The following is a 15,809-nucleotide window of genomic DNA, read 5'->3' on the forward strand; positions in this document are numbered from 1 at the left end:
GCATTTTTTCTGTTGTTTGGAAAACTAAAAGTTTATTGGTCCAAAACCCGAAAAGTATGAACAATTTCTTGAAAACAACTACAGTTCCCAAATATAGATACATATTTTTGTAATATTTCAAAACGAATGCATATTAAAAAGATTTTTTTTTTAATTTTAATCCGCATTTTGAAATTTGAATTAGGGAATCCTCGACGAATTTGACAGAATTTTCCAAAAAAAAGTTTTCTAGCATCTCTTCTTACACTTAATATTCTTTATACTCGTAAATTAAGAAGATCGCTTCATATATGAGTGAGAATGACGACAATTTCGATGTGTAAAATAAAAATTCGTCAATACGTTCGCAATTATAATTTTTCTATTAAGTATGCCTCTTCTTGCCTTTTTCTATTATGAAGCTTTTGATACAATGATTTTTCTGAATAAACGAAACTTTGAATATTTTATTAAAAAAGAAAGATGAAATAAAGAGGGAAATGAAATTGTAGATGAAAGTAATAAAAAAAAAATTATTATTGTAAATAATTTCTAAAATAATCGCATAAATTGTTTAAATTAAAAAGCGGATTCTGTGATACAAGCAAGAACACTTAAATTTTTTTTTAGTTTTTATGGAATAATAAAATATAAAAGTTTGAACTGTTTTTCTCGCGCTCAGACTTGACCTAATTCTTGACATTTTTTTTACGCTTTGTTTTTGTAAATTTTGTTATTTAATCTAATCAAAAGTGAATGTTTTTGACTTGTCCATCTACCATACATACTGTACGTTTGTCTTATAGTTATGTATATATAAATGATTAATATTTAAAAATGAAAATATTCCTTATTATATACAAAGTTATTATTTTGTATTTTATAATAAATTTATGGTAATATTAAATGTGTATGACGCTTGAGCGAAATCGAAATTAATTTGTTTGCTTTCAAATGGAATTCATGTCACATTTTATACAAAAAAGTGAACTAATTTTTTGTTTTCATATTTTTTTTTATTCATTTTTCCATATAACAAATAAAAATTTATCATTTTGGGTACATTCCAGATCTTAGTATTTAAATTTTTTTAAAATGTATGTATGTAGATAAAGTACAAAATAAAAGTAAATTGCAAATGGGTAATCAACCCAAAAATATTTTTAGAATTAAAAATATATTGATAAAATACAAAAAAAAGGTTTTTTTGTGACAATCAAGACATAAGTTTGTTCCCCCATAATTTAAGATATTAAATAGGGATATTTATTCTAGGAGGGATACAAGTAAAATAATTTTTTTTTGTTTCTGGTTTACTCCCCTTGGTAGCATATAGGACCTCCACAAACTTCTACAAAGAATTCTATTAGTGGATATCCGTTTTACTTCTGCCCATGTCATGCTGGCGATAGCGTATTCTTTCTTTATTGTTATTTACCACATATTCTTGTGTCATCCAATACTTCTCCCTTTAGGTTCGATTCCAATACTTTTTTTGAAATTTTTTCAAGTGGTCGTCGCAATGTGTGGCTAATTTATCCCCAATTTTTCTTTTTTTTGCTCTTGAGATAGGCTCTTAGTGTGTTAAAGTCCACAGGTATAATTATGTTAGTTATTCGTCTCTATTTCTTTCTGTCTCTGTTTCTTAGTATTTTTTTATAAATGTGAAGACTTCCAGATTACCCGCATAATCTGACAAATACCGTCTTTGCCAGCTTCAACCTGTTTTCTATGTCTTCTTTAACCCCTTTAATAATAAAAAGCAAAATATTACATGTAGTCAATAATATGTATTCGGGATATTGATTCGATATTGATTCATATTTAACATACAATTAACACAATTTTATAACTAAAATAAGATAAACAAATCTTATGCCTGTAAGTTCTCTGAACAAATCTTCTGAATATACTTTTATTAAAAATTTTTGTTATCAAACCTATTCCGATGATGTATGGTACCGTACAACCATAAATACAGTAATCGATTTTTTTTTTAAATATTAAAAATGATAAGTACTTATGACAACTTTCGTATAATCCTAAAATAATGTACTTCAAAAATAATGTTGGATCCCTGACCTTATTCGTAATTCTAAATATTTATCTAAGAAATATATTTTGGAATAATTTTATGTTTTCAATTTATTGTAAAATGTAATTACAATCAATTGAACTGTATTTAGATTGTCTTACTAAGATTTAATAACAAATTATTGATAAGGCCGATTCATGACTATGCAATTGTGTTCGCATAAAGAAATGTTGCAAATCAAATTTGATCATAAATTATTTGCAATGTAGTAAAATTTTCAAGAACCATATACATATAAACAATCTTACTTTGTATTCAAAAGAATATTATTTATATATAGACTCCAATTTTGTTATCGCAAAAATTAAGAAATAATTTCTATTCCTTTTCTAATTATTTACATAGTAATTTATTTTTGTTTTGTTCTAAAATTTAAGTATTTAAATACATATTATATGTGTATAAATAAAAATATCTTATAGTCTACATCACAGACATCTTTATTCTCGTACATTATAGGAGTTTATGATAGAGTAGTGCAAAATATAAAAAAAATATAAAAAAAATAATTTAAAACAAAAAGTATGTATAAAGGATTTAAAAAAAATACTTAGGAATTGACTGGAGGAGTAGGGATTAAATTTATTTTATCTTTTCATTATTATTGTGTACATAATAGATCTGCCCAAGTATATTTAACATTTACGTTATTATATATATATATATATACGTGTTAATAATATACCTGTTGCTTTTGAACTATTTTTAAAATTATCTTATATGCTTACGAGTATATAAATTTTATAAATTTAAATTCACAATTCAAAATAATTGGAATAAACCAACACTTATGTAAATGTTTTAAATGATAAGTGGGTATAAATATTTTATTAAATGTACATACATAATGTATTAAAAATTAACTAACCTACACAATTATACAAGCTGATATAATAATAAACAACAATAACTATATTCATATATGTATGTATTCATCAATAATTGAAGTTCTTAACCCGGCTCAAAACAAGCTCAATCATATTGAGAACAACAACAACAACAACAACAACAGAAAAAATCTCAAAAATAAAATTGCAATTTCAATTCTTTACTTACTATAAAAAAAAATCTTTTTTTTTTTTTTATTTTATTTATTTATTTTCCTTCAATATAATTATTGCATATGATTTCTAAAATAGTATTAGTATATTTTTATACAATAAATTAAAATTTCACTCAAAAATCATCTGAGTTCTTTTGGCTCTCTCTTACTTTGACAGTAAAAATGTAATCCTTTTTTTTTGTCTCAATAAAATATTTCTTGATAAAATGAACTCATATAGGTAACAATTTATTTTTATTAAATTTAATTCAAGCAAGTTTAAGTTTTAAGAAATTTTACTCATTTACATTTCCATCCTTAAATTATATAGATGAGTGAGTTAGTTATATATATATATATATATATGAGAGCGACGGAGCGTGTGTATATATAATTATAAATATAACAAAACCAAGAAATAAACAAGTATTTATCAAATTGTTTTCAATTCACATTCCAGAGAATTTTTTTGAAAGAGAATAAAAAAAGATCTTATAAATATTTTGTACAACTACATTCAAAAGGAAATATACGAAAAAAAAAAAAACAGGCAAGGCAAATATCATCATAATGTAATAAAGTAAAGTCTAAAAAAGAAAAAAAAACAAAAATTAAAAGAACCTTTTTTTTTTTCCTTGTTCTTGTACTCTTCCAGTTGAAACTCAATATTTAGGAAATTTTATAAAAGGCAATGCATTCTCAATACTATCAGTTAGTCGAGTTTTGTCAAACCAAACATAAACGTCATTTAAAGAGAGGAAGGAATTATTATTTTTTTTTTATTTTCATTTGCACAAGCTCTTATATCTACTTTATCATAAAATATACCCTTATGATAATAATTAAATAAAAGGAATATTAAAATAAAGAATTGAAAAGAAAACACAATGAATTGACAATGTCTTTCCTTTAATAATTAAATAAATAATTTTTTTTTGTTTTTTTTTTTTTAATTAAAAAAGTGTACTTAATTAATTAAATGATAATTTAAAAAAGAATACAATTTCTCTATACTAAAATTAAAATGCTCACATAAAAATTTTCAAAATTTTTCAATTTTTCGAACACTGCCAAAATATATCAAAATGTATTGCAATATAATTAAATAATAATTAATTAATAATTTAATAATTAAAATTAAATTAAACATTAAAAATACATATTTATAAATGTATTCTATATAAAATAAAAAAAAAAAATTCGATTTATGTGAAATTTTGAGACATTTTTTTTTCGAATATTGAAAAAAAAAAAAATTATTTTAATTAACATTCAAAAATTTTCATGCAAGTCTATTTTGAATTTGAAAAAAATTGTTATTAACAAAGAAATAACAATTTTTCTACAAAATATATCAAATTGAAAAGGATAACAAGAAATAAAAAAAAAAATAAACATTTTTTTATTTAAATTTGAAAAAAAAAATTAAAAAAATGTTGTGGCAAAATATTCAAGAAGAAAGCATGGATATTATTGAATGCACAAGGTATGTTCCTATATTATATAAAAAAACAAGGATAATTAGAATATTTATAAAAAAAATGTTGTTTTTTTTGTTGTTTCCAAATAGACTTTAAAAAAAAGTTATAATTATTAATTGAACCTATTCTTTTCCTTTTTGAACTAAAACTGTATAGAACGAATTCTAATTGTATTATGTGTGCCCATTTAGCTCCAAAAAAAAAAAAAATACAAAAATTTTTAATAAGCTATAAAAAAAAAATTTCAATTTCAAATTTGATTCCTATTTAATTTAATTTTCTTCAATAATTTTGTTATAATTAAAATAAATATGACATGATTAAGTTCACAAATTAAAATTTAACATAATTGGGCTTTCTTATACATATACCAAATAGATTTTTTAAGGGCCTTCTTCTATATTAAAATTTTTGAATTGCAATTGTAGCATTAAAATTTTAGAAAAATATGTGTGCCAGCTTATTTAAAATATCAAATATATTATTTGAAAATTAAATAATATAATTGTTAACAGTCACATCAATGCACTTAAATAAAATATAGAAAACTGCTGATTTTCATACTTTTATCACGAAAATTCAATATCAAAAATTTTTTTTTTATATTTTATAAAATAAAATTTTTAAAAAACGATTAATATCCAATATATTTATTATTTTTTATAAAATAAAGATTGAAGCTATAAGTGGAGAATGGGATTAACTTACATTTGTACTGTTAATTTCGTCTTCCATTAAATTTCTAGTTTCTTGTTGAAAATATATGAAATTTAATGATGTTCTATCCGAGCAGCTCGATTTTCGTTAAAATGTTAGTTAATCCCATTGTCCAATTACCTCTTCAATTATTTTAATATTGTGTTCACAAAAAAAAAAAATGTTTATTTTACAAATATCCGGAAACTAACTTAAGAATTCCGTTTTTAGGATTTTTATAATAAAAAATTTAAAAATTGTTATAAAAGAATATAAAATCAAATTTATTATATTGGTATACATATATAATAACTATTTTAGTTATTAATTTCTGATTTTTTTCCTAAAATTTAAAATTTATTCTAAAATTTATAAAAGACAAATATTAAAATGGTTAGATACAAACATGCCCATATAAATTATTTCCCTTATTTTTGGTATTAAAAATTAATTCTTTTTCGATTACATTTTTCGATTTCGTATATAACAATTAATTTTTCGAATACATAAATACTATATTCGCATATTCTATATATACAATTTAGAGCAATATTCCAACTTCATATTCTCAATAATTAAATATTTCTTTTTATAAATTTCAATATTTTAAACGAAATTTTTTAAATATTTTTAACCTAGTTTTTAATTTATTAAAAAAAATTATTATTTTTCTTATTATTATTTTCCTCTTTACTCTTTAAACAACAATTTTGATTAAATATTGTATGTATTTCTTTATTCTTATCATAAAACACTTAAGAAAGCAAAGAATGTAGTAAAATTAAAAAAAAAAAAAAATCTCAAAATTTATGAATGAATGAAACTAAAAGTTACTAAACTTACTCTTTAAATATTTTTTTTTTCTCATTATATTGCGATGTACATATACCTACACTACATACTTTAAAATTTATTCATAAATACATAAGTCTAGTGTGGTATATATGTACGTATATATGAAAAAAATTTACTTTCTTTAAATTATATTTTATGTGATTTTTTACTCGTATAACACAAAAAAAAAATGTTTTTTTCATTTGAAAAGTGATAAGATTGACAAAGAACTAAAATTTTCAAGAATAAAGAAATTGGCACACCTTTTATTATTTTTTTTTTTTATTGTATTACAATTCGGTCATATCAATTCAGTTAATTCTAATCAATTATTTTATTCATTTATTATTAAAATTTTGGTACTATAGTAATATTCTTCATTAAATATATACAAAATTTGTACATACATACATACATGAATAAGTGTGTGCAATAGTATATATAAATATTATATATAATCAGACAATAAAATTATAATAAATTTTTTTCTTTTTTTAATAAAATTAATGAAAAAAAAATTCATCAGATTCTTTAAAAAAATTCAGATGATAAGAGTATGATACATGAACATATACATACTATGTGTATACACTAGTATATACTATGGGCAAAAAAAGCATGAATTAATGAAAAAAGGAAATACATACAATAATAATGCAAAAGAATAACTAAATATGAATGAATTTGTATTTTAATATTTAATATATTTATGTACATACATATTATACGTAATAATGCATGTATAATAATAATTTATACATGCTATATAAATATGCAATAATAAGGAGGACAATAAATTACTGATATTTTTAAGTTTAGAATGTAAAATTTATGAAATGCAATTTTGTTAAAATTTACAATGTTATATACAGTTTTGTATTATTTGTAATATTACGTATTTTAATATAATTTTTATTTTTATTGCTGACAATTATTATTTATGTGAATTATAATTTTATTTCAATAAGAATCCTAAATTACCGAAAAACTCTTCATTTTTCTAATTAATTTATACTCTTTTAATAACTCTTCAATAATTATTGCTATTATTAACTTGTATATAATTAAATTCAAATCGTAATTTTATAACAAAAATAGAATTTTATAGATACATATAAACTTATACAAATCAAAAAATAAATATTCATAATATACATATTACAAATATTATATAATAGCTATATGTATGTACGTATATATTGAAATAAATCAACTCAGCATGAAATTTATAATAATTGAAATATTAAGATCAGAAAAATATTTTTTAAAATTTTACAAAAAATAAGTAGCTTTATCTTAAAATAATAAGTTGCTCACATTATAACTTTATGTTAGTACTTAATAATTCAATCGCATATATAGCAAAACTGTTGAATATAGGACTTTTACATACAAAATCGTATTCAAATTTATACCTAATTTAGAATTAAGATTAACTAAACTAATTTAGATAAACTAAATTTTACTTCATTCCCATACTTGATTTCCATCTAGATTACTATGTGAAATTTCTAATTAAACTTGCATACGAGTATGACTTAAATAATTCTAAATTGGAAAATTTAGACTCAAACTAATTCATTATTCAACACTTATTTGAGAGCCATAATAGATCTTTATATGCTGGTCGCGGTACATTATTATACAATTTCTTTACAATCTATAATCTACGAAACATTATCATAGAATTATGAAAAACCATATTATTTATATAGTAATTTACATAGTACGTATTTGCATAGATCCTAAAGAAATCTTCCTAAAATTTATATTGTAATACATACGTATACTATACACATTTTATTTATAAGTACGTTCTATGTTTACCAAAACGTTCAAACCATGAATAATATCCATACATACATATGTATATTGTATTTAACATTGAATATATATAATTATTGTAAGTTGCTCAACTAGTTTCATTATTTTATTATATGCATTTTGTTTTTTTTGCTACATATATGCAAGTTGCAAAAAAAAAAAAAACGAAAATTGCAAATATAACAAACTATTAATAAAAAAAAATATATTTATAATAAGTTGGAAGAAAAGAGAAAAATTCATCTTTTCATTTTTGTATTTTTTAATTCAATAATTTTAAGTAAATTATCATAATAATAACCGTATATTCGCGTATAATAATAAGCTATTGTAGGAACATACTTGCATACATGTAATAAGTGTGGATATTATGTACATATATATTATGTACAGTATAGGATAAGAAATCTTAAAAAGGATTCATTGAAGTTTTTCTTTTTAAACATTTTTTGTGCAATCAGTTGTCGAGACAATAACAATAATAATAATGTAAAATCGCTTTTGAAATATCGTCCTCTTTATAGCATTTATTACTATTATTAGCCAGTTTCTTAAGAATTTTTTATTATAACTTTATTATTTGGTTTCTTATTGTGTAGGTTATAAAATAGGGTACTTGTTGTATAGTCTGATTTTTTTATTTTTATTATTTGTATGCTGTTTACAAGAAAATGCACAAATCTTCTTGTCTGTTTTTTTTTTTTTTGTTTTTTACATATTTTTTATTGTTTTCTTACTTAGTTCAGTTTTATCATAAAATCTATCATAATATAGAGAAAAATACCAGTTATACCTATGCAAATAGATATTTCGGAATTAATTTTTGTTGTCTTGAAAATCATTGTAATCCTAATTAAAAGTTTCTTGTTTTAATTAAGAAATTTTATTTAAGAGATGATTAAATATTTTATTAAAAAAACTAAAATTGAAATTTAATAAATACCATTTTAGTAATTGGAATACAACGTCACTGCTTTCGTTTATATTCATAAATAATATTGTAAAGTAACCATTCTTTGAATGAAAGATATATTAATAGTATACAACTATATATATATATATATAAGAATGGATATAAAACATATATATGTATATGTATGAATGTATCTTAAACGTAAACATTTCAGTTTTACACTTTTAGCTGCAGCTATTATAAAAACACACTCTGTTTAACATTAATTCTCAGTTTTTGTTGCATATACATTCATACATAATAAGTTTAAATTTTCTGATCACCCTTATTCTAACAAATACATTAAAATATTTTTATTTTTTTCTCATATGTTTACATTTTTCTTTTATCTTGAAATTCTTTCTTTCTTTCTTTTTGTTTTATTTTAAAAACAGGGAAGAATTTATAATAACATTTAATTTTTGTTTTCTTCTTGCTTTTGTTCTTATTCATCATCATATTGTTATAAAAAATTTTTACAATATTTTTTCAATATATAAAATTATTAATAAAATATTTTTAATTTTTATATTATTTAATATATTTGTCAAAATTAAAATATTCATCAAATTAATTTTAACAAAATTCTTAAGTAATTTTTCTTAATAGAATTGGGTTTAGGTGGGTACACAATAATAATATTGTTAGCCATATTCAACATTCTAACTTTAAATTTTGCTTTTATAATATTCACCAAATTTTGTCTAGATCTAGAGTATTCGTAACTTTAAGAAGAATTTTATCCAAAAACAAGTTTTCGAGAAATCGAGTAAAATATATGCGGGTGAAATATTTAATTTAAGAATTTCATGCTGATTTTTTGTTTCGTTAACAATTTCGAATTTCGTTAAAAAATTGACATATTTAAATATACAATAATTACTTATATAAAACAGCTCAACTATTAAGCAGGGGATTATTAAATTTGGTCGACATCCCTAACATTTCTGCTCAAGGTATTATAAGCAGAAATGTGGAGGATTATATTGAAATTTGGTTGCTATTTTTATTATAGGATTTTCTTTATTTTCATAAGTATTTCTAATAAAATTGTGTTTTTATTTGAAGAAACTGTAATATTTAAAAAATTTTAAAAATTCTAAAATAACAAATTTTCAAATTCATTCATTGATAATGAAGAATTGAAAGTTTTTTTATTCTTTTTTAAATTTTATTGCATTACTTACATAAGTACTTACTTTTGTGAGTACATATATTGGGTTTACAATTTATTTCAGCAAATATAGAAGTAATTATTGAAAATTCAAATGACTTCATATTAATTTACAGAATTAATGTATATATGTATATAATATATGTATACATAAATTTATATTCAAAATATGCATTATACATAAATATATAATGTTTAGACACATTTTAAATATAATATGAAAATTATTTCAATAATAAAATTACAATATTATATAGTTACAATTTTTGGAACTAGTAAAAATTACTTTTTAATTTGAGTGCATGTAAACTATGTATGTAAACTATAAATTGACAAAAAGTATAAGTACCATCGAGAAAATCGTTAATATTCTATTATAAAGAAATAAAAGTAATAACATTTTCTAAATATTGTATGATTATTATTCAAAAATTGTGAAAAGTTAAGGGGGTCTAAGAATATGAAATAGCTTAAAGTGAACTGTATAAATTTTATTATTAAACAATTTATACATATATGTATACATGTGTATTGTATATTCGTCATTAACATTAATAATTCTGATGATATTAACGATAGAAGTTCATTATTTTTGTTATTATACGTACATATATATATCTACGTATGTAAATGTATATGAAATTGTTGATGCGTTTCAGGTTTTCTTATTTTATTTCTATATCCTAATGTATGCACGTATGCATGCATATGAATATATCTGAAGATATAAAATACATATTGTATGAATTATGTAGGAAGCACAACTAAGAGGGTTTCACAATTTTATACTTCACAATTTGGTTTTAGTGTGTGTGTGTGTTTTTTAATGAAGTCCTATTTCATTTTTTCTTATAAATATTACGATCGTGTAATAAGGGGACCATATAGAAAAACTCCAAACATGAAATAATATTTATGTAGCTTGCACATAAGATTATTATATAAAAACAATAGGTACATATATATATATATATATATATATAGGGAAGAAAATATTTTCAAAATAGTGCACATTTTTGCTTTTGCATCTATCTTTTAGTAGAAAAAGTGAATATTTATATATGAATATATCAAAATAAAAAAAAAATATTTACGCTACTAGGATTTCGTAGTAAAAGTATGTAGATATGCAGTCATTAACTACAAAAAAAAACGACAGAAAAAAATATACGGTCCTTTTCATTTGGTTAGTTGAATGAACTGAATTGAAAGAAGGACTGTGTATTTTTATATGATTACAAATATAAATCAGTGTTTTGCAAATGTTAAATTGAAAAATATTTTACATTTGGTAATATACATATGTACCTATATGTATGTGTGTGTGAGTTAATATAACAGATAACCATGCAATTTACTGTTGATTCGATTGACTTTTAGAACTTTTTAAAATTTACAAGCTATAATTATTTGTGACAGTTTCATATCCTACGATTGTTTTCATCTATAGTAAGCATGTTATAAAAGACTTAGTCTTAGAAACAAAAAGTTTTTGTTTAATTTAACAATTTCTAAAAAATATGCAAATCATTTTCATTTTGATTTAAATAAATATTATTGTTTAAATTTGTGAACTAAACGATATTTTCCGATTTGATTTTAACTTTCAGTATCAATCAGAATAATTTTTTTTTGATTTGTATATTCTGAACAAATATAAACGAAAATGTTGAGAAACGATGATATATTGAGATTTTATACATATAAAATAAGAGAGGGAGAAAATAAGAGAAAAACAGAATTGGTTTCAAATAGTACAGTATTGAGTGGATGAATTAAATTGATCATATTTTGTTTTTAGCGCGTCAGTTTTAGTTGGGATCTCACGAAATAAGTGTTCGATATTCAATGTTCGTGGATGATATATTATGTTTTTTTTTTTAATTTGATTTTATATCCTGCAGATATAAAATACATTTATATTATTTATAGTATTGAAAATTTATTAATATTTTCTTTGAACGCAGTTAATTAATATTAAAGTATTTTTATTACTTATTGATTTGAAATTATTACTTTTCTATCAACTGGAAGAAAGAAAAGAAAGGACTTTAAGGATATTATTTAAGATTAATGAAAAAAAAAACGTGTTTGCATCTTTGTTATTTGATCTTGAAAAGAGAAAACAAATTTTTAGAATATTTTTCATAATGGTGGAAAAATTTAAAAAGAAAATATTTAGGATAATAAAATGTGACAAACCAAAAATAATATTAATGTAATATTTTAATATTTATTTATAGTTTTTTTAATTAATAGCAATTATAATTTGTAGAAATTATTTTCTTTCGGAGAAAAATGAAGAATTTTTTTTCTTTTGTACAGTCTACTTCTGTAATTTCGAAGTCAATATTAATGTTATAAATTAGATTGCATTTAAAAGATAAAAATTTATTGCTTGATTATCTTAATTATTTAAATTTCTGTTACAAATTCAATTTTACATTTTCCTTAAGTTTTAGCTTTTTTTCATATATTTCTCATAATATATAAGATTATTAAAATCAATAATAATATTAAAATGTTTAATATAATAATAATAATTTTTTTATTTCTTTTTTTCTATTTTCATTTTAGTCTCATTTCAAATAATTTCACATTAAATGGAAATGATGAAACAGGTGGCAATATAAATAATAATAATAACAATAATGATGATAATTATAAATCACGCAATAATATCAGCCAAAGGAGGCTACTACATTTTTCGGCAATACAAAATGATAAAGAACTTTTTGATGATTTTACATTATACGATGAACAGACAACAATTTCACCAACAAAATTTCGTAAAGAAAATTTACAATTTTCTCCAAGAAATGATGATAAATTTACTTCTTTAGATGAATACGATGGTAGCTCAGTTGATTCAGGTTTTGGTCAATTTAATAGTCAAATAACAAAATTTAAATTTATTGAACCAAAATTACCGATGAAACAACAACAGCAACTAAATGTGGAACCATCACCTCGCAAATATTTAATTAACAATAATAATAATAATACTTTAAATAATAATTTTAATTATAACTTCAATGTTCAAACATCGCCAACAAATTTTAAAATATTTCATTCATTAAGTTCTGGTTCAATGGAATCAATTGATGATGAATGGTCCGATTTAATTGAAATGGAGTCATTAGATGAAGAACAAACATTTCCTTCAAATCTTACATCATTAATAAGTGGCCATATTAAAACAATTCGTACAACACCAGAATCAAAATATAATGAAAATAAAAATTTTAATAATAACAATAGTAATAATAGTCGCCCGAACGTACGTCGATGTTTAAGTTTAAATGAATATAATATTAATTCAAGAAAAGGCTTATTTGAAAATGATAATAATAATAACAGTACCGAGTATATTAATAGCCCTTTAGAGCAATATAATAGAACTTTAACGCCAAAGACACCAGAAATCCTGAGAACAGTACAAGAACAACAATTAGATTTAACACCGAACTCATCAAACCCATCGTACATTTTTCATCAACATCAAATGCATGTTGAAAAATGTTTTAAAAGACCAGAACCACCATGCTTTAGTCCAATACAAAGTAAAAGATATAAGACTGAATTAAAAAGTCAACAAGCGAATTCATATCAACAATATGATTTACAGCAATCAAAATCTGCATCAATAATTGAGGATAAAGAAAATCATAATATTTCATCAAAAATTAATATACAAGAAATTGGAAAATGTAATCGTCCAATTTTCCGTAAAAGTATGTCAATGAATGATGCTGATATTATGACAGCACTTTCAAGATCATCAGATGAACCTGAATTAATTGGTGATTTTAGTAAACCATTTTGTTTGCCATTAATGGAAGGTAAACATCGAGATTTAAAATCAATATCAAGTGATACATTAGCAAAATTATTGCACGGGCATTTCAAAGATACTGTTGCAAATTTTAAAATTATTGATTGCCGTTATCCATATGAATACGATGGGGGCCATATAAAAGGTGCAAGTAATTTATATACACAAGAACAAATTTTAGATGAATTAGTTAATTGTAAGACTGAGGCTCCAGTTGTTCATTCAAACGGACCTAAACGAAATATACTCGTTTTTCATTGTGAATTTTCATCGGAACGTGGTCCAAAATTATCACGTTTTTTACGTAATCATGATAGATGGCGTAATTCAAATTCATATCCAGCATTACATTATCCAGAAATTTATTTACTTCATGGTGGCTATAAAGAATTTTATGAAAATTTTTCTGAATTATGTGATCCAATATCATATAGGCCTATGCTTGAGCCATCATTTGGAGAACAATATCGGCAATTTAGAGCTAAATCAAAAAGTTGGAATGGTGATGTAAAAGGCTCATGTGCTAAAAACGGTTTAAAAAAATCAAGGTCGCGATTACTTCTGTAAAAAAAAAAACAAAAGAAAAAAAATAATTAATTAAATAAAGAGAATGAAAAGAAAATTGTAAAAAACAAAATTAAAAATAAACTTATAGAGACAAATTTAAAATAATATTAAAATTTAGATAAAATCATTTCAAATGCAATTTATATAACTCTATAAATATAATGTACAAATAATTAGAATTAAATTTCAATTTTAAATATGAAACTATTAAGATCTCATTTTAAAAATGAAGTGCATTATGTTCTAAAAAAAAAAAAAAGGAAAAAAAAAAAACTTAAAATTATTTTAACTTAAAACAATGTAATTTAAAAATTATAATTATATGTTTGTAATATTTAGGTATATATGTATATACATATTTTTATGTACATTATTTTAATGTGTATTTGACTATTTTTCTGAAATTATTTGATTATACTTTACTTACATTAATATTTTGAATTCAACTTGTATAACAAGATTATCAACTTACTTATGTATATATATATATTTTTTTTTTTGATAAATTTTTTAATTAATTACATATTTTCATAATAAATATTTTTAAACAACTAATTAATTTTCCTTTTGTAATGTCTTAAAAAAAAAGACGAATATATATATGTACTTGTGTAATATCAAAATTAATCTATGGTGATGATTAATACTAATAACTTATATTATACTTTAATTATTTACTATACATACATATATAATAATGTTTAATTTTTAGCGCAAATAATCTTTCATGTAATTACAAATATTAAATAAATTATTGTAAAACAAATTTATAGGATCTTAATGTTAGGAAAAAATTAAAATTTTTTAAATTTCCAAATTAATTATAAAAAAAAATAAAATTTCACATTCCTTAAGTTCTAAAATGCAATAATATTGTAATTAAATGCATGTTATAATATTTTTAGTTTAAACGAAAATTTTCAAATTGAATTTTATGCTTGATTTAGTAGATTATAATTTATAAATTAAACCATTTTTGTTTTTTTGTTTAATTTAAAACAAAAAAACGAAAACAATTCAGAAATATTTGAATTTAATTAAAATTTTATTTATTTGAAATATTAATTGAAATTTACGGTTCTGTCTAACAACATTTTTTTTGGTTAAAGTTTAAAAAATTTCATTAAATTTTACTTTAATTGTGCGCTTAGGATGTATTTTTAAAAAAATTAAACATTAAAATGAAATTCTTAAAATAAATTAAAATTTATTTACTTTGGAAATTTATTCTAATTTTCATTTCTATGTAATATATGTGTTAGTGCATGTATATATATATACATGCACTAACCTTTATGTATATTTATCACCATAGTATAATTTATTCTAT

General features: G+C 21.3%; 1 protein-coding gene across 1 annotated transcript; it reads left to right on the forward strand.

Annotated features, from left to right (window-relative positions):
* Nucleotides 1–4,456: 4,456 nt before the first annotated feature.
* LOC129610623 (M-phase inducer phosphatase-like) lies at nucleotides 4,457–14,505 on the forward strand. The gene is made up of 2 exons (XM_055523251.1): nucleotides 4,457–4,602; nucleotides 12,655–14,505. Exons 1-2 carry the CDS (start codon nucleotides 4,550–4,552, stop codon nucleotides 14,477–14,479), a joined length of 1,878 nt encoding a protein of 625 aa, XP_055379226.1. The 5' UTR covers nucleotides 4,457–4,549; the 3' UTR covers nucleotides 14,480–14,505.
* The last annotated feature ends 1,304 nt before the right edge of the window (nucleotides 14,506–15,809 follow it).

Source organism: Condylostylus longicornis, unplaced genomic scaffold (assembly GCF_029603195.1).
Source record: "Condylostylus longicornis isolate FDR11 unplaced genomic scaffold, ASM2960319v2 ptg000004l, whole genome shotgun sequence".
NCBI classification, from domain to species: Eukaryota; Metazoa; Arthropoda; class Insecta; order Diptera; family Dolichopodidae; genus Condylostylus; species Condylostylus longicornis.